Source organism: Aulostomus chinensis, chromosome 8, assembly GCF_037954235.1.
Source record: "Aulostomus chinensis isolate RoL2024-O1b breed Wild chromosome 8, RoL_Achi_v1.0, whole genome shotgun sequence".
Lineage (NCBI taxonomy): Eukaryota > Metazoa > Chordata > Actinopteri > Syngnathiformes > Aulostomidae > Aulostomus > Aulostomus chinensis.
This window is the reverse complement of record NC_141327.1, coordinates 20,667,527-20,687,173: the sequence shown is the minus strand read 5'-3', so window position 1 is coordinate 20,687,173 and position 19,647 is coordinate 20,667,527. Positions and strand designations below refer to the sequence as shown.

The following is a 19,647-nucleotide window of genomic DNA, read 5'->3' as shown; positions in this document are numbered from 1 at the left end:
CTTAAAAAAAACAAAAAAAACAGCTGTGCCACAAGTCAATATTACATAAATAAAAAGCAATGCTTTATTATTTCTTTATCATTATATATATATATATATATATATATATATATATATATATATATATATATATATATATATAAACTAATTTAAACATAAAATGTCCATCATATTTTCAGGTTGCTATTATTTCTTACATATTAAAAAAATAAAGAAGATTGCACACAAAGAGTGATTTGTTATTAATATGTCATAGCCCACTACAGGACACTCACAGCCCACCTGTGGGTCCAGGGCCAGTGGTTGAGAAACAGGGTTTAGTTGATCACCAGCGTTGATGGATGGATGGGGGAGGGAGGGGCTGTGAGACTCTCAGGGGGCCTTTTTGAACTGACGAGGCCTTTTAATCATTTTCATCAGCTGGGATACTTCACACTCACCGTTCTTATTTGTATAAATGAGAACAGATAAAAGACACTCCTGATAACCAGAAATAGTTTCTTCATTCTATTTCAAATATTTTGTATTAAATCTCATAATAATAATTTTGTATCTCTACTCAACATCCCTTCAAACTGTGTGTTTTAGAGATGAATGAACAATAATCAGAACTCATAACCTAATAGATGGTTATTGTTCAAACGTTACTTAGCTGAACCTTTACACTTTGACTTCAATATTACTCAAAATAAAGGTTAGGTGATTTGTAGTCAGGCAAAGAAAACAGATTTTCAACATATTAAAACTAAGTACACATTCTGAATTTCATTTCTCATCAGCAATTAGTTTAGTGAGCGGCTATTTTAAAAGGTAAAAGTACAAAAAAACATCAGCAGACGCGAAAGGGCTATTTGTAGTACTGTTTGAGTGGATGTAGCCACAGCTAATTTAAAACCAGTCCCTTGATTTGCATTTATAGCTTTAAACTTCGTCATTCTAAGAATTGGAAGAGGCAAAACACAGTCACTGTCCTGATAGACGAATATCCCACCTACTACCGAGAAGACAAACTAGATGAATGTGAATCAAGAGCAGCGGAATAATCCCGTCTACACTGATGTGTCTTTATAAACTTGTCACTTCAACTGAGATTACGCAATCCCTCTCCGCATAACATCACCTTATCTGATGATTCCCTCGCCGTCCCCACCAGTTAGGAAGCTGGTCCAAACTTGACCTAACAGCTGAGAGTCGCTGCTGAGCGCTTCCACTTACTGTGCCACGCAATCCTCATTCCTCACAGGTACAATAACCGGAAGTATGTCATGACCTCTGACACACTGTCTTTTGAACAATGACGACAACCTCCACTTGGAGGTTTAACACACTAACTCTTGTTATTCCTTAAAAAACAACAGCAACAAAAAAGGGATGTTAAGAGGTCACAGTCCTACGAAAACTTTCTTGTGAGGTGAATTATCATCATGGAATCAACACAAGCTGATATTACACCGGGACCAGCGGTAAAATGGATTTTAAAACTATTAGATAATAATTTCAAATCATGTTCAGATTTTATACGCACAATCATGGAAAGTACGCAAATTTTCGAGTGAAATATTAGAAACCTTTTCATGGTGCAAAGGGTGAAAGATAAAATATGACAGAAATTAGGGCTGTAGTGATACACTAATCTAGCGATACGATACGATACATGATATTCGTCTCACGATACTATATATTACACGATAAAATATATTACACGATACAATTCGATTTACTTCCATCCTTTTCTGAAAGATTTGAAGGGACAAAGTGATTTTGGTGACATCTTGTGAGTGTTCCATTGACTTGGATTGAATGAATTCAACTGAAGGCATCAATTACGCAACATATGGGTCTGACTGGCAGCTTGCAAATGCTGGACAAAATGAATCACAGATGTGGCGAGAAAATTAGTTTCATTTATTGACACTGAGTGGAAACTGTAGTTTGCAAGCTTTTGAAAAGGAAAGTGAACAATGGAGAGTTTAAGTGCCGCAAGTGGCCTTCTTTGGCAACTTTTTTAGCTTGATACTGAACATATGAGGTAGCTACTAGCCAGTCTAGCCACCAGATCAACTAAAAATAAACCATGGCAGCCAATAATTCAATTCAGGGTGACTATAGCATAGCGGGGCTCCATCACGTTCACCATGCGCCTAAAGCTGTTGTTTTCCACCACCGAATAAGGTCTCAAATCCTGACAAATAAAGTAGGCAATAGACTTTGTAATTTTCTGCGACCTCGGTAAAGGAGATGGGAACTTGTGGCAATCACCGCCGTCACTGTTCAGCATGGTTTGTTTCGAGTCACGCCGCAGCTTCTTGGGCTCGGTCTCAGTTAGCATTACCTTGTCCAGGTGATGACATTTTAGGTGGGCTCGCAGGTTGGTGGTATTTCCAGAGTACTAAACGTTTGTGTGACATAGTTTGCAAACCGCCATACTTTTGTCTAAATCGTCGCTTTCCTTTTTGTTTTTGAACCCAAAATGTTCCTACACATCAAGCATGGAGGCGCTCGATTTATACTCGTCGCCATTCTCCTGAATCTCTCAGTTCTAACCGGACGAGAGAAGCGTCGGCGTCTGTGGAACCAGAAATGCTCTACAGCGACACTAGCGGCTGGCAGAGCGAATTGCTTTTCCTGCAAAGTCGGGGACACGGGGGGTTTGAATGGGGCGTAATGTATCGATACTCTCAGCTGAAAAATCGATACTCTCTGGGGAAACAAAATATCGATACATGTCGCGGAACTGATAAAATTGCTCAGCCCTACAGTATAGCACTGGGTAGACATGCAAGAATCGCTACAGAAACTGACTCTGCTAACAGACCTCAAGGAAGAGACTATATTAGCAGTTATTTTAACCTCTAAATTTTGACGTCTATAAATATACGTTTATTAGCAGTTGTTTAAATGTATAAGATTAGACGTCTATAAATAGACATATATGAGCGGTTATTAAAATGTCTATGTTGAGGTAGGACACGGAAACGGCCCGCTACACAGAGCTACTGAGATGGAGAATGTAAGGAAGGAAGAGCAAGTGGCCTACATTCAGTGGACAGGCCGATGAAGAAGAATAAATAAATGCATATGAGCAGTTATTTAAACATTTAGAATTAGACGTCTATAAATAGACGTATATGTGTTAACACATGTAGGCTAAATATGCCCTCAATTGTATAAGTGAAATGTTTTCTTTTTGTTTTGTTTAAGAGGCAAACCTATGTTGAAGCAGGTATTAACTGATGGACAATGATGACAGCCAATAAGATGCGCTGTAGGTGACACATGACGTGTGTGTATAAATTAATGGGTGTGTCGAATAAAGTCTCACTGAGAGAGTGAGTTGTTCCTGTCAAGACGAACTGATGCCCTACCGTGTGCTGTTCCTCTGTTATTATTCGCAGTAGAAATAAACTTTATTTCTTTTATTATACAAACAATAAGTATGATCTCAGGCGGCACGGTGGTGCAGTGGTCAGCACTGTCGCCTCACACCAAGAAGGTTTCAGGTTCGAGTCCCGGCTCCAGCACGAGATCTTTCTGTGTGGAGTCTCCATGTTCTCCCTGTTCCTGCATGGGTTCTCTCTGGTACTCCAGCTTCCTCCCACAGTCCAAAGACATCAAGAGGGGACGAGGCTGATTGATACTCTAAATTGACCATAGGTCTGACCAGTCCCTGTGATGGACTGGTGACCCATCCAGGGTGAACCCTATCTCTCCCCCGAAAGCCGCTGGGATAGGCTCCAGCCCCCCGACCCTGAATAGGAATAAGCGGAAGAAACTGGACGGAAGTATGATCTCTTAAATACACACAGAGGATCTACATACAGTACATCACACAAAGTTGTGTCCCAGCTATGTGTGCAACAATATATTGTGAGAGTGTTTCAAACAGGGAACATTTTATGCTCACTTTCACTGTAACTACTGGTTGCAAGATTCAATTGTTCAACAACACAGAAAAGCCGCCCATCCGTGTCGTTATTCATCATAATTATCTGATACTGTATCCAACTACAATGTGATGTTTTCTGAAAAAATAAAAGTCCCCGTACACAACATGTAAAATGTAGAGAAAAAGAAATCATGTAGCTGTGGATGGAACAGCCAGTGGTGACGTTTATTCCTGGGTTCGTTTGTGGAGCAAAACAACCACAAGATGGCGATATTTGATGGGTTTCTCTCTCGAATAAGTCCTCTAAGACGATGACGATGAAGTCTTGCAACATTGTTGAGCTAATTTTGACGATATAAGGTGAGCCCTTCACCGTCAGGTGGGCTAATGCAGATGTAATGGGCTGCTGTTTTGTAATAATCTCATAAATGATGGAGTCTTAAGTGAGGTTGGGCAAATACACAGTTGATAAACTCAAATATATTTTTGACCAACTCGCTCAATATCTGTTTGTGGCACTGATGTTGGGATGACTATTGACTCTTTCACAAAATATCAATAGAATCAGACTTAGAGAGATAATCGTCGATCTAATATGTCACCCAGCCAAATCTGGAATCCTTTTCTCAAAATCATAATTATAAAAGCTGCCAAAAACACAAACCCATAAGAATGCACTGTTTGAGTGTGGTCCGACAAAACGACGAGAGGCAAAGTCTACAAAGACCCACGTTTATTCAGATTTATATTTACAATGATCCAGTTATTTACAAGAATCCAGAGAACACGTGAAACAAAAGTTTTGTTATAATCAGGAATATGTAGAAATCACAAGTATGGCACTGAGTGGTAAGAAAGTGTGTGATCATCAATATTAACAATCATCAAGTATTTAAAGGAAGAAAAAAAAAAGAATATGACACCAATGAGGCTTTATAGCATGTATAAGAGTTTACAATCAATGAAACACAGAAATTAATCTTTTTTTTTTTTAAGTCCTGCGTAACAACATTTAGCTCCTAAAGCTTGCGAAGCTCCATCAACCCAACTGCAGATTCATATCACCTTCAAATGAAATGACTGATATTCTTATAAAGATCACAATAAACTATATGGCTCCAGGTCCTGTTAGAAAACTACAGAGGGTTTGCATTGAAATTAATGCTGGTGATAGAGTCTGTCTGCTCTACGTTCAAGTGCTGTTTGTGTGTAAAATGATCTCTAAATTATGTGAAGTTCCACCAAGATGCACCAGCATGCAATTAATTACAAGCCACTGAAATTGTTTTTTTTTTGTTTCTTTGTTTTTTTATCCTAATTTCCAGTGAAAACTTAACTAACACATACAGAAACACACAGACAACAAAATAAAAGAAACACTGACTGTGTAAGTTAAGATCATGTGCGAGGAATGGCACAGAAAACTTTCTGTTTTTGTTTTTGTCTTGTTTTTTTTTTGGATGAAGTAAAAATGTATCTGACAATTATGGAGCACCAAGAAGTTTTAAAGAAAGTGCCCCCTCCAGTGGCGTCTTCTTGACTACATTAACAGTCCGTCATGACAAAAGCCGTGCGGCTGAGTGAGCGTCTTCACTCCTCCATGAAGATTAAAGTGCTTAAGGTTGATTTTTGATTAGATGCCACATTTTCAGGTTTCTATCACAAAACATTTTAATGCAACTGCCAAAACTTGAACAAACTGTAACTTCACAAAGCTGAATACATCCTTCATATGCCTTCATAATACTACAAGTTATATTATTTATATGTAGCACAAACTGAGCTTCAGTTTGTGGGGTAAAACAAACTGAATATCACTGTGTGTCAGGTTGGGTACCATTCAAGCAAAATCAGTACCAGTACCTGGAATTCAGCAACAGCACCTGTTGGTAGTAATTTCTTCTATACTGTAATACCTCAAATGTAATTTCCGTTATAAAAATAATTCTAACTTAATTTCATAGATTACTGCTAATACCGGCATGGCAAACTGAACACAGTCTCTCCTGAAATTAGGCCTTGATAAATCTGTTGTGGATCCACCCTCAGTAATCTAGTTCAAGTTCGGTACCCAATCCTGACTGTATAATGTGGTCATAATCTCACAAATATGACTAAAGCAGAGGTTTTCAAAGCATGAAGCGGGCCTCCCAGGGGGATATAACTTTTGTTATTGTATTACTTATCAAAAGGACATAGAATAGCCGAAAAGTATGTGAATTGTTAACAGAAACAGCAGGGCTTGGGCTGCCCCCAAAACAGGGGACTGACATTATTCAAGTCACTCAGAGGAAAAGCTGTCCCCAAACACAGGACTTCACATCTCTGGCATGACAATGTTTCACCACTATAGAGACATTGATTTGAATCAGCAGAACCAAAGTTTAATTTGCTCTCGTAAGGCTATTCTTGCTGCGTGGCTGTAGACAGCCATCAGGCAGTGAAGCAAGTTAGCTGTCCCTACTAGCATGGCAAAGAGGCATGCTAGCTGCGGTCAATGCTCACGCCCCCCCCCCCCCCCAACCTACGACAGCCCCACGAAGCTAAATCTTCCCAAAATTGGCCTCCAGCTAATGTCTCTGCAATAGGGCTCAACTCATCTTCAGAGAAACCAAAACCATTGAGCTAACCCTCACTGCTAGCAGAGACCGCTAATGTTAGCAAGCTGCTAATGCCCTGTGTTTTTCTGACTTTGCTGTCAACATGACCATGAATAACAGAATGCATCTTTTTTATTTTATGAACTGGGGCCCCAAAGTGGAGAGTTGTTGCCAGAAAAATGGTTTTCATGCTATTTATTAATCAATTTCCTCATTCAACAAAAGAGATAGTACCATGAGAATTCAAGAATCAGGCAAGAATGACCTTGACACCCAGATTCAAGTCAACTCAGAAAATTTTGGTGCAGCGCTATTTTCCAGTTGAAGTACATTATGAAACTAAGACAGACCTTTTAAATGTATATTTTCTTGTCTGAAATGACCTCAAACAGCAACGTTGACTCAATTGTGTCTCTAGGATTAAATATCATTGCAGTCGAGTCATCCAAGCAAGAACACTAAGGCGCGGGGATGGGATGAGAGCTGAGGGGTCTTACTCCGAGCTTGACCAAGGGGGGAGGCCCACAGCCCCCAACTTTGCGAACCCCTTGAGTTAATTCTCTGTAGCTTTGAATATATTCCATTCAACATTTCACAAAGTGCTAACCAGCCAATTCACCATACGCTAACAACTATTTTACAAATATTTTAAAATATTTAACATAAATGAAATACAGTTAGAAGAGCCAATGTCCTACCAGTAGACATAAGGCATGCAGTGCATCTTCAGAATCATCTTTGTACACAACTTTTATGTGCAGCATTAAAAACTGCAGCTGTAAGACATAGAAAACGGTGTCAGCATTCTAAATGAAGAGCTACCTCTGAGAAAACAAATGTCCTGTATGACCTTGTGACTGCCACCCTCAGCTCCTCTGAACTTTGCACCGTGAACTACTTCACCTTCCTGACTAATTATACTGTGAAAATGTCAGTTCCAGTCTTACTTCTAGGTGCAACGTCTAAGAGCTACAATAACTTTAAGAGGTTGCGCTCCATTGAAAAACTGGACCACAAATAACTCTAAAAATAACTACATTTATTATTTACATAAAAACTAGGCTCTTCTATGAGGACAGGTTAGCTGAGTATTTCCCTTCATTGCTGGCGTCCTAGCCGAAGAGTTCTGTAGAAAAATGGAATTCAGAATTAGAAAAACCACAATGACGTGGGGGGGTGTAAATGTAAGACATGTAACACTTACCCAGTACATCCTTCTCGCCTTCGGAGATTGTCTGGAGGTCTTAGGTGAACAAACTGAAGAAAACACAAGACATATTTAAGATGCAATTCAAAATAATGACATAAACTGCACAATCATAGAACAAGACTGGCTCACAGTACTGTGAGAGGCAGTCGGGAGGAGTGGGAGTCTCTGGCACAATGTGCAACATAGGTGGAAGCAACATTTAACTTGCTATTAATACAAAAATAAAAATGTTGCAACAGCTTTGACTCTTTAAAGAATGAGTATTCAGTTAATAACATAAAAAACTGAGACTTTGAAAATGTTGATGGGGGAAAAAAAAATTCAGTTTTCCCTTGTCTCTTCTTGGTTAACTGTATGTCAAATATTAATCAATTTTAGAATTAACAAATCTCATCTTCTTCTTCTTCTTCTTCTTCATTCTCTTGGTTCATATTTGAGTAGGCAGCGCAGCTCTACAGCTTTATGTTTTGTCTGGTGATGGTGCTTCACACTGTCACTTATAGAAATCACCATTATCTTAAAACATACAAGACACATCGGTTTGCTCACGGCCATGCATGGGACTGTTTTAGTCAGGTCGTTTTTGGCTCAAATCAGAGTATTCATGCAGTATTGAGTATGCGACTGGATCGTAAATACATGGATCATACTGGAAGATGCCCTCAAGAGTTCAGATACCGGCTTTTTGAATTTTTTTTCCCCCCTGATTTACTGTTGGTAATCCTCGGTCTCCATACACTTTCAGCGATGAGTAAGTCGCTAACGTTTTCTGATTTCTAGATTCACCAAGAAGTCACGCAGGAGGAAAAAAAACTTCTTGATCAGTTAAAGACATCTAACTGTGAGTAACAGATAAACAAATTATAATTTCCCAATGAATTATGTCTTTAAAGCTGTTGTGGCACGATCACAGGTAATATTTACACTTGTCAGTATCTTACTTTCACAGGTGAGCAAGCTAGCATGTGCTAATTAGCATAAACTCCAATTCTAAATAGAAAATAAATGCAGTCTTTTATGGCCTGGGTCCGTTCAGTGCAGCTGAGGCTGTTTTGCAGATATTTGTCAGACGACACTTAACTGCTGACATAATGATGACGGCTCAAGATAAAGAAGTCAAAGCAACACTGGAGTTGTTACAGCGCCAAAGAAACATTTCAACTCAGGGTTCGTGCACGTTTTTAAACAGTAAATTTCCGTTACTTTTCCCAAACCTGACACTTTTCAATGATTGTATATTCTCTAACTCTGTTAACACACAAGACTGACATTTGATGACAAGCTATGTGGTTTTATACAACATGAACATGTAAAAAAGAAACTGAATGTAAGATTTCCAAAACTTTTATAGCTTTGTTTTTTTTAAACTTTTACAGCCCTGGAAATGGCCATTTTAAAATTCCATGACCTTTCCAGGTTCTTCATGACTGTGTGAACCCTGTCACCCTGCAGGTGGTGCTGGAGGAAAGTAACAAAGTCATTAAGATTCAGTCAGGGGCCCATTAAAACAAATTGTGGTAATTGATCCAATAATTGTGGAGATGAAAAGGCTCCAGCACCTTTGCAGCTCAAATTATCCGATCCATCAATTTCATTTTCACTACTGAGGGATTTATTCTTCACTGAAGTACAAAATTTTTAAAAACTGCTGCCACCTACCAACTTTCTCTGACTGCTTCGATGTCGCTCACCAGATTCTGTGCTAAACAGATTCCAAAAATCTACAAGAAAGAAACATATCAATCGTTAGTTCAACCAACAGTCTGGCAGAGATGAAATGTTCGGGTCCAGCTCTTCCTCACCTGTAGTAACGCTATCCCAATAAAGATGCCTGCCACCACGGTCAGGTTGTCTTGGAGCCACTTCTCAAACTGTGGGACGCATCCTTTAATGTAGATGAAAGTCCTCTGCTCAGAGTCCTGGAAGCCCAACAAAACACACATCAGTGTCACAATAATCAGGTTTCTTTATATTTTCATTTGAGTAACAGTGTCTATGCCGTCATGTTGGCACATGCTGGTTATCAATGACGGACACGAACGGTTCTGGTTTCTAATCCTGTGGTCTTTTCGGAAGCCCTTCACAAAAAAAAACCTCTGTGAACTACTTGGTTGTTAACGCACCATCTTACCGCTCTGAATCTGGTTAGAATCTCTACAAAACAAACACAGCTTTTCCTTACATTATGTTACTATGGAGAACCGCCAAAGCTAATGATGGGGGAGGGGGTTTTACTTTCCATTGCATTGCTCCAGCATGAGTAATACCGCACGGCCCAAAGTACTGATGGGGAGCCAGCCGCTGTAGTGAGGAGTTGAGAAATATAGTGAGAGGAAAAGCTTGTGCCCAGGGTGGAGTACCTGGTGACCTCATGCAACCAGACAAACCCGCCTGAGTTAAATAAGCAATTCACATCCTCGTCTCCTCAAACCTGATGTTTTAAAGCGCCGTCTTACTTGTAGACATCTCTGAGAGGAACTCACCGTTTTCCCTCGGATGTCATATCCACACTGAGTGTTGATGACGTCCTCCTGTGAAGACAAGACAGTTTGTGCTCATAAAATTTTCAGAAGTTCGAGGGTTTTCTTTTCAAAGGAAAAAAAAAATAAAAAGAGCCAGTGAATATAGCAAGGCTGTGTACATCTGCTTATTTTCACCTTGAACTTCCATGACTAAATCACACAGCCTTTATACCGAAGGGACAAAGACACTTTGAATTCAACTGTGAAAGGATAATTCCAAAAAGTCTGGCAACATATAATAGAGATACATAATGATATATCTTTTTATTTTCCTTTGCCATTGTCTAAATTCATAAAAAAAATTTAAAAAAACAATCGATCCTGGGAGCTGACATACACAGGGTGGGTTCCCAACACGTAACGTCAATAATCACTCTAATCAACTGGAGCAGCTACATCGACCGTGTTCTTCATGTTCACGGCTTCTTTTTTTTTTCCCATCGTGCGACAACGTGACTCTTCAGGCCTCGAAATGAAGAGATCGCCATAGAAACGGGGTGGGCCTAATGAAAGAGGCAGTGTAGCAGCAACACTTCTGTATGTCCCGCTGACGTAACATGTTGCGCGCATCTCTGGTGTATTTCTCTAGAGTAACTGTGATCCAGTAGACCGTGTCTATTACTGGATGGAGCTGTAGTGTCCTTCTAGGGACCCAGAACTGACCACAAAAAAAAAAACAAAAAACTTTTTTGTTTTGCTTGGTCACACAAACCTGCCCTGGATTTGAAGATGAAAGATGCAACCATTCTGCATCGCTTCACAGAGTTTTGCAAAAGTCAGCTTTGGAGTTTCTGCTCAACCACAATGACGAGGTGACAACAAAACCCCTTGAAAGATTTATTTTCAGTGGGAATCAAAAGACTAAAACTGAGGGACTAAAACATTTTGGCTCTGGGCTTCTATTGCTGTCGGAAAATTCTGGAAACAAAAATCAGCCTTATCATTCAAATCCTGCATGAAAACAGAGAGAGGCTTCAAACATTGGCAACTGTTTTGCAATGAGCTTATCAGGACTTAGGACACAACTTGGAAACGGTGAGGGTTTAAAATCCCAGAGATACCTCTGGGAACTGAGCGTGTTACACATCCTTGGATCAGCAGAAAGCCCCGTTGTGCAACTTGATTTCCAGTGAACTCTTTCTGTTCTGATGAAGCAGACTTGCGCTGTCACTGCTTTGCACAGTGAGCAGCATTTAGAGCACTTTTCTGCCAACAAAAACGCCTTGGTCAAGATAACTCCTCCCTCCCAGCCACATTGAGGTTGTGCTGTGCTGGCAAAGGCTGAGAGGACTAAACACACAGGCCTAGACATCCTGTTGGAAACAAGCCATACAGCGTCAGCCAACTTTCTGGAGGACACAGATAACCTGGCTATCTGTCACATGTAGGACGTTCATAACTTCCCCCTCTACTACCGACAGTCGAAAGGCTTTCAACAAGCTCAAAAAATGGCCGCCACGTGAATGTGCAGCAGACGTACCGCTGGATCTTTGGTGCAGCAGGAAAATGGCACTCCACATTTCTCACGACTCGGGTTTGAATCAGTGCAGTTAAAGTAGATGTTCAAATTCCAATCATCAGCTCCAAAAGCTCCACAACATTCCCACTACGAGGTTAAACAGACAACAAAACCACAGACAGAAATCAGTGAGATTCCACAGAAATGAGCGAGCACAGTGAATAAGTGAATGAAGAACACAAATCTCACGTATTCCTGGGTGAAGTCGATCAGATTCTGCAGATCAATGTCGTCTCTGTAGGCTCGAATGTTGTTGTTAATGAAAAAGTTGAGCTGGTCCTTGATCCAGTCTTTGAAGACGAAGGCCAGGACTCCCGCAGTCAGTTCCAGGAAGAAGATGATCCCCAGGAACACAGAGAACTGGGAATACAAACATCCAAAGCTCTCCAAAAACAAATTCACAACACTGAAGCGAGAAAGACTTCCTTTCCGTCTGCCTTTCTTGATTCTGTCTAAATGTGCTCAGTGAGGGGACCTACAAATTTCAGCAGGAAAGAGTTTTCTCGTAGCGCTCCAATGCAGCCAGCAAAACCCAGGATAAACATCACACCGCCCACCACCAGGAAGAGCCAGACAGGATCGAAGCCCCCCAGGTCTGTGATGGAGGAGATGTTGGACAGGACACCCTGGAGAAGAAGCACAAGGAGTCAGGGGCTTGAAGTTATAAAAAGAAGAAAATATCGGTCCACAGTACGAGCGAGCAACTACAATGAATGTCTTAACAAATACAACGTCATCCAGCTCCAGCTTCGCCGTTTAACTCCAGCAATCCACGAGACACAACCTACTCCGCACCACACCCCTTCATGATGAAGCAGCGCAACCTTAAATAGCTGAAGAGCCCACAAAAAGAGTGACTGTTGGACCTCCGTTCACCGGGTGGACAGGAGCAACAACAAATAAATGATAATGCTTCCTGTCATGGCGGAATGTGTCACTAGATGTTGCCTGAGGAGATTACTACGTCACCTTGTTTCCACTGACTGCCAGAAATCTGCTAAAAAATAAATAAATTAAAAAGTCAGCTTATGAAGATGTGAAACTTGTAACACCCCCCCCCACCCCCACCGCTTAAGGTTCCTGTTTCCATCTCGCAACATTACATCTGAAACGATGAGTCCATCGAGATGTAAAATCACTGATTTGAGAGTTCAAATTAAAGCAAGTGAACTTGCGCAGGAAGTGATTCACAGGAGCTGAATAAAAGCACTCCAAAAGAACCGGAGAGCTGTTCAGCGAGCGAGGTCTTCGATCAAGACCACGATCTCAACCATCTCCAAGAGCTTAATGCTGACCCTTCTGATCGAAACACGTGCATCTAAATGCGCTCAGCCATACATAACAACAATACCATCAAGATGAAGCCAAACGCCCTTTCAACTGTTTCACATGGACTCCATGAACTGAATGACTTTTGTTTATGAAAAGTCCTGAAAAATACAGGTAACAACAGTTGCACAAACGGCCGAGAGCAGTCTTCAGGATCCAAAAAACACAGTCCCCATTTGTCTGCAAATAAGACCTGCTGTACCACGTTTGACCAAATTCTCTGTTTGTTTTTGAGATATCCTGCTAACAAACAAACAAACAAACAAACAAACAAACAAACACTACTTGGCGGAGCTTATGGTGTCAGAGACCCTGTATTTCTTCTTCTACTTTAACATGTAACTAGTGTCATCCACAGACGTCTCATCATTCACAGTCGTAACGTTGATTGTTTCTACTAACAGTTCATACAAACACTGGCACATACACACAGGTTTTTAGGCCTCTTTTCATGCCTTAATTGTTGGATTCGAAATCTGATTTCAAATGTGTCAATTTAGGAAACACGTGACTTTCCTCTGACACTCACTGACCGAAAACAATAAGTGAACCAAAATCCTCTGGTTGCTTCAATGATGGAAATAACTGTAACACACTAACCAGAGGAGAGGAACTCCTTAAGCATTTGAGCTCTTCGGAGTACACACACACACACACACACACACACACACACACACACACTTTCTGTGAAATGCATCAGAGTCCATTGTTCAGGACATCCCACCAGAAAGCATGACATTCCTTTCTGATACAGTAAAGTCCCTGCTGCCATTTGGTGCAGACGGGTTGTAAACAAGAAGTGATTCATGCGACTGAGTCTCTTGATTTATGGATATTTGCAAACATCCAGATGTGAAAAGAGTCACACTGTCCATCACATCCGCGTCTTCTCATCCTCAAAGAGGCGTACGACTCACCTTCTCGCTCCATGCCCACAATCCGATGCCAAGGAACGCCACTCCGAGGAACTGAAGAGGAAAAAGAGACGAGAGAAAAGATGATGTTCCTCTGTGATTGCAACATGTAGTCATCATGGGACAGAAGAACAGAGGGAGGTTTTCCTGGCAACAAGACCGCAGAGGCAGCAAGAGACTCCCACATTAGAGGCTTCTTCTATCAGCACCAACAGATTCTGACATGCACATATTGTTCAAGTTTCCAGCAACAGCCGAGAAGTTCAGAACCTCGAAATTTGAGGAATCAGACAAATCTGATTGCTTTTTTGTTTTCCTAATTACAACTGAATTTTTCTGTGACTTTTCCCTCACCTGCGTTCATGATCATACATTCTTAGAAACATCCGTTCACGTGACAAAATGTACAAGTGTCTCTTTAAGAAAGATGAATGAGAACCTATGAGTTTGACTCAAGATTAACAAGTACTAAAGTACATAAATACTGAGATGTCTCTCATCTGATGTTCACGGAACCAAATAGCCTAATAAACAGTTATGTAAAGAACACACTTCCATGCTTTTTACACACATTTGTTTTGTTTTTTGTTAACATATCCAGACCTGGAAATGCCATTTTCAAATTCCATGACTTTTCCAGGTTTTTCGTGACCGTATAAACTCTGTTATAATTCTGCCACTGATTTCCTGTATCAGCAATTTATCTGATCATATCTTAAGGTTACATGTCAGATTGAAGCAGCGCACACAAAAAATATATATATATATATATATCAGCAACAACAACAAAAAAACCCACATCCTTTACAAACGTGACAGACGCCGCTGGGTTTTATGAACTGGTTAATCAATACAAAGACACAAAGAATATATTGCTTGTTTGATTCTATTTACTTTGATATGAGGAAATGAGTCTGTAACAACAGCCGACATCATTTTAGTGTCCGGGTATAAAATTATAAATATGGAAATAAAAAGCTGCATGTTGAATGTCACATATTGCGCAACTTGAAGTGAACTCGCCGCAAGAATCATTCCTTCTTTATCTGTTAAAACCCCCTTTACCCCCCTCCCGTTTATACCCTTTGTGTTTAGAGTGACTTTCTTGAATCCCTTCAAACTAGGTAATTTGTTAAATACTCAGTATTGAGGTTTTGACGAGACAAGAACTGATTTGCCATCTGTATTTCCATCAGAAACTCATGTATTTATTTCTTTTCCTCTGGTTTGTCACCAAAAAATACAAAGTGTCAGGTCTCTGTAAACGAAACGGCTGTAAATGTATGAGGCTCCTCAAATAAACGCTGAAGATATTCAATGCATCTCCTGGGGTGATGTCTATGAGACAGCTGCAGGGGGAGGAATGTTTTGGACAGCTAGCTGTGGCTACATGACTGGCGGAGGGTCAGAGAGGACAGAGCACGCTCGGCTCGGCTCGGCTCGGCTCGGCTCGGCTGCCAGCCTCTGTCCAGCCTGACAGATGGCCTCCTTCCTCGACACTCTCTGGTCCATTCATGGCCGCTCACACAAAGGAAAACTTAACATAACAATGACAAAAACTAATGAATGAACTAAATACACTGTAGGATAGTTTGAATTTGATGATCAGGATCATTTTTTCTGTGGTACAGTTGCTAGTTTAAAGCATTTCTGTCTGTCTGTCAGTCAGTCGACAGAAAGTTATCTGACGATCACCACTGATGGATGGTTCGAAGGTGCAACACACTCCGCTTCCCAAACAACAAGGACGCCTCGTGTTTTCTACAGTCGATCCACTAGTGAGTCCCTAGTGGTGACAAGTGATGAGCAGGTCAGCTATGATGTCATCCACCCGCCTCCACACCCATCAGAACACTTTGTTTTCTCTCATTTGTTTTCTCCAATCTCCTCATACATTTGGCAGAGCAACGTGACGTGATTTCGAGATCAGGGCGTCTTTAAACTAATCTGTTCAACTTCATTAAGGGTGGTCATTTTTGACATTTTCAAATGAAATAGTACGTTTAAAGCGTTACCTCACCCTTAAAGTGTCACTGACCCTTCGATGACTCACCACTACCAAGACATCAACTGTCCAAAATGTCTCAACGTCTATCAGCTCAACTTTAGTTCAATCATTTTTGTAGCTGAAGTCAAAGTGTTGGTGGATTATTGAGCAAATGGCTGGATGAAGAAGATGCGATGCGACTGAGAGTTAGAAAAACTAACATTTTTGTTGTATAATTTTACTGTTGTGAGGTGTTGGCCTCCATTAGCTTCACCCTACAAGCCAACGACGCCTCTGGAGTCACCTGAAGTCGTTGTGAGATCAACACAACAATCAGTGAGTCACAAAACGCACCTCTGATATGAAATATTTTTGAAAAGCAAAAATAAGTTAAACGTAGCTGGATTCAGGCTTGCTGATCGTCCAACAACAATCGAGTTCTGTAAATTTCTGATTCTGGACATTCGATCCAGTCTGCCCACCGCTTTCTCAGACTTTATTTCACAATGATCAGGTACATTTAGATGTTGCGGGTGGATGGGGGGTAGGGGGCTGGAGGATCTGCGGCAGGGATGAGGATCCACTGATCCAGGCTACCTTGATGTCAACAAGAGAGTGGTACCCAGCAGCAGCAGCAGCAGCTGCTGCAGCAACAGAGGCAGGAAATCCTGGGATCAGTGAGGATGTCTACAGGGAAACAAAGCCTGCTGCCCCCGATGATGATGATGATGATGACGATGATACTGCTGCTGCTGCTGCTGATGATGGCTGGTGACAGTGACAGCAAGTGCTTCGTTTGCCAGGATGGAATCACCCTTCCGTCACATAAAAACACCGTCATTCTCTGACAGAATTCAACCTGAGAGCTGATGAAGCTGATATGTCAGAGTGTTGAACTCAAAACCTACAGCAGCAGGCCTGAAGACAGCAAACACACACACACACACACACACACACACACACAGAGAGAGAGAAAGAGAGAGAGAAGACTCACTTACCCAGAATATGATGTTGAATCCAAAAATGAAATACTTGATGCAGCAGCTCACTTCATGAGCTTTGAAATGCTTCCCTGACATCATCTGGATGGATTTGTCATCGAACGCCGCCCGCAGTGGGAAGAGGAATCACATCTATGGTTGTTTTATGTTGGGCAGCCTGCTTTGTGGAAACACCCTTATATTTTTAATGCTCGACAAACCTTAAGCGGTTCAGCGTCTGTTCGTAGACATCATCCCGTTTCTCCGCTAACAAACGGCGCTTCTTCTGTCAGCGAATCGCCGAGGTATCACCGTATTCCGGGTGTGGATGTCCCGTGGTGTAACGGTGAAATAAATCCACTGAAATCAACCGAATTAAAAACGATGGTCTTCTATCTGACCCATAATCTAGACATGGCTGTGTAACTGACTCGTGCGGGAACCAATCAGGCGCTTTATTGGACAAAAAGGGCGGGACTTCCTCCTCGCGATCTCTGACATCGATTTTGGTGTCATTTATGAATAAGTTAATTGTCATAGAACTTTATTATTATAGAATATGACACCAGAAAATAACACTACAATGAATGAAGCTAGAGATGGATGGAGACTCTAAGGGTCCAAAGTTACACGCAATATAGAGAAAGCAATACATCAGTATTTCTTGCATCTTTTCCTGGCAACATACTTTGTAATCAGTTGATATCGAGGATGAATTTACAATTGTGTTTGTCCGGTGATCAAATCACTGACAGGCAACACAAATGAATCTTTCTGAAATAAAACCACTGGCATAAAAGAAGTGGGTCGACAGGACGCATACTTCCTGTGGTAAACACCCGTCTTCACGCTATTCAATTTGACAGTGACTGACTTCACTTTTTCTTTCGTTTACTTGGTTGAATCCTTATTTCTCAAGTTTGTACTGAATAAACCTAAAATATAAGACACCTAAAGGGACGAATCTGCTTGACGTAAAGGGTTAAAAACACTGCTGAGCAGCCCTCACTGTCAAACATAAACCGTTCATTGCTTGTTTGGGGCCCACCTGTCCAACAGGATGACCTGGAAAAAAAAGCACGCTCAAAAACATTTCCTCGCTTCGTGTTTATGACGCCAACCCGGCTGCATGTTGACAGGTCCTATCACAGTTCACGGTTCGATTCCAACTGTTAACGTCTCTCCTACTCCTTCGCTCTCCTGCTTCTCCTGTCAGTTTTTCGACAAGTTATTATCTAATGACTCGCCAACTACAGGAAGTTGTGTGTTTTTTATCTGCACGTGTTTAAACCCTCGCAGTAATAGGATGTGGTGATGAGATTATCGATTTATCCACTCATTCCAGATGTCATGAGCTTCTGAGCGCAAAAATGAGCGATAAGTTTGTAGAAGTATAAAAACTCTGCCCCCTGGTGGGGAAACACTGTCACACTCCTCACGTGTATAAGTATGCATTCATCCAGGGGGAAAGGAAACAGCAGTTGTCATTTTGAGTATTTGCTTAGTTTATTGCATAAAATAAAATACAAATGTTACACTCTATTAAAAATATTTGTTTACAAAACAGGATAAATTATGAAAATAAATATTTCTGTGCAGTTTGTCTGTAATGTCAATAATAGAAGAGGGAGGAAAAAAATGGAGATTTATTTACAAAAAGTAAATTTCAAAACACATAACTCAGTGTTATGCGATCATAGTTATGTCAGTACAAATATCACAATACAGTAGGCAGTGTGAAAGTGGCTGCCCGTTTCAATAAGTTGCTAACTTGACAGTGATTTGCTGATTTTTACTTTGTGTCATGAAAACAATCATGTATCACTTGTAGGACTTCATGTAATTCCGCAGCACAATGTGTACTGCAAATATTAGGTTCAAGATCAACAACATCAATTCTGTAAGTTTCTGCTACAATAGAAAACGGTTTTCAAGAGTATTTTGCGATACAAAGGTAGTAATAACACAATATCAAAAAAAAAAATCAGTCACCCTTTAGGCAATTGCGTTCGTTTTGTTGCACTTCACTTTGCAAAAATATAAATTGCTTTTGGATTTAACAAAAATAATTCAAGTAGTTTAAAAAAAAATATCACTTTGTACTCTCAGCAAAACAGTTTGTGATCCTTCATTTGCCATGTGTGCAGGAGTTCGATCAGTGGTTCCCAGGAGCCTCTGCACGAGGATGGGTTCTTTCCAGAGCAATGAAGTAATACTTCATAAAAATACTAATCAATAACTTGAGGCAGTCTTCACTGAGAACAATGTCCGACGATGATTTGAGGTGAGTAGACTTTGGCGATTTATAAGGTCAGTGTTTAGCTTTGCAACACTACACTACTTACCTTTTAAATTCTACAGAATCACAGAATCCCTTCTTTTTTCCCGCATGTTTCTTCTCAAAAACCCACATTCATTATTACTGAATGTATTGATCTACTGTGTTTCCCCCTTTGGAAGAAATAATTTCCAACAAAACGTTTAAGTGTCTACTTCGTTTTCTATTTTAGTCAATTATCCTGTCCTATTAAGGCTTTTCACACAGTCTTGACAGTCTGAAAGAGTGAGTCTGGAATAAATAACCCTGAATAGCAGTCTGAGAGTTGAGATTTTGGCATGAAATAAATAACAACAGGGAAAACCCCAAATTAAAAAGGGACACAGTGCATAGAAAGCTAATTGTGATTGACAAATCATGTA

The 19,647-nt window shown here is 40.6% G+C and overlaps 1 protein-coding gene across 3 annotated transcripts; it reads right to left on the bottom strand.

Annotated features, from left to right (window-relative positions):
- Positions 1–6,422: 6,422 nt before the first annotated feature.
- LOC147257573 (tetraspanin-5) lies at positions 6,423–18,152 on the bottom strand. Of its 3 annotated transcripts, XM_086211582.1 has the most exons (11): positions 17,169–18,152; positions 16,966–17,049; positions 13,984–14,034; positions 12,217–12,363; positions 11,927–12,097; positions 11,699–11,824; positions 10,180–10,227; positions 9,499–9,615; positions 9,356–9,417; positions 7,691–7,743; positions 6,423–7,612 (listed from the first exon to the last, which is right to left on the bottom strand). In XM_086211582.1, exons 2-10 carry the CDS (start codon positions 17,047–17,049, stop codon positions 7,731–7,733), a joined length of 819 nt encoding a protein of 272 aa, XP_086067708.1. In that variant the 5' UTR covers positions 17,169–18,152; the 3' UTR covers positions 6,423–7,612; positions 7,691–7,730. The 3 variants fall into 3 exon arrangements, with proteins under 3 accessions (XP_086067708.1, XP_086067707.1, XP_086067709.1); XM_086211581.1 differs by having other exon boundaries at positions 16,966–18,150; XM_086211583.1 differs by lacking the exons at positions 6,423–7,612; positions 7,691–7,743 and having other exon boundaries at positions 9,352–9,417; positions 16,966–18,152.
- Between the last annotated feature and the right edge of the window lie 1,495 nt (positions 18,153–19,647).

What these genes read in the sequence shown, in the direction of transcription:
- LOC147257573 (XM_086211582.1), bottom strand. Translation starts at nt 17,049, where the DNA reads ATGATGTCAGGGAAGCATTTCAAAGCTCATGAAGTGAGCTGCTGCATC. An exon ending in ACTCTTTCCTGCTGAAATTT is followed by an intron (nt 12,098 to 12,216) that starts GTAGGTCCCCTC and finishes TTGTATTCCCAG; the next exon opens with TTCTCTGTGTTCCTGGGGAT. An exon ending in TTGGGATAGCGTTACTACAG is followed by an intron (nt 9,418 to 9,498) that starts GTGAGGAAGAGC and finishes TCTTTCTTGTAG; the next exon opens with ATTTTTGGAATCTGTTTAGC.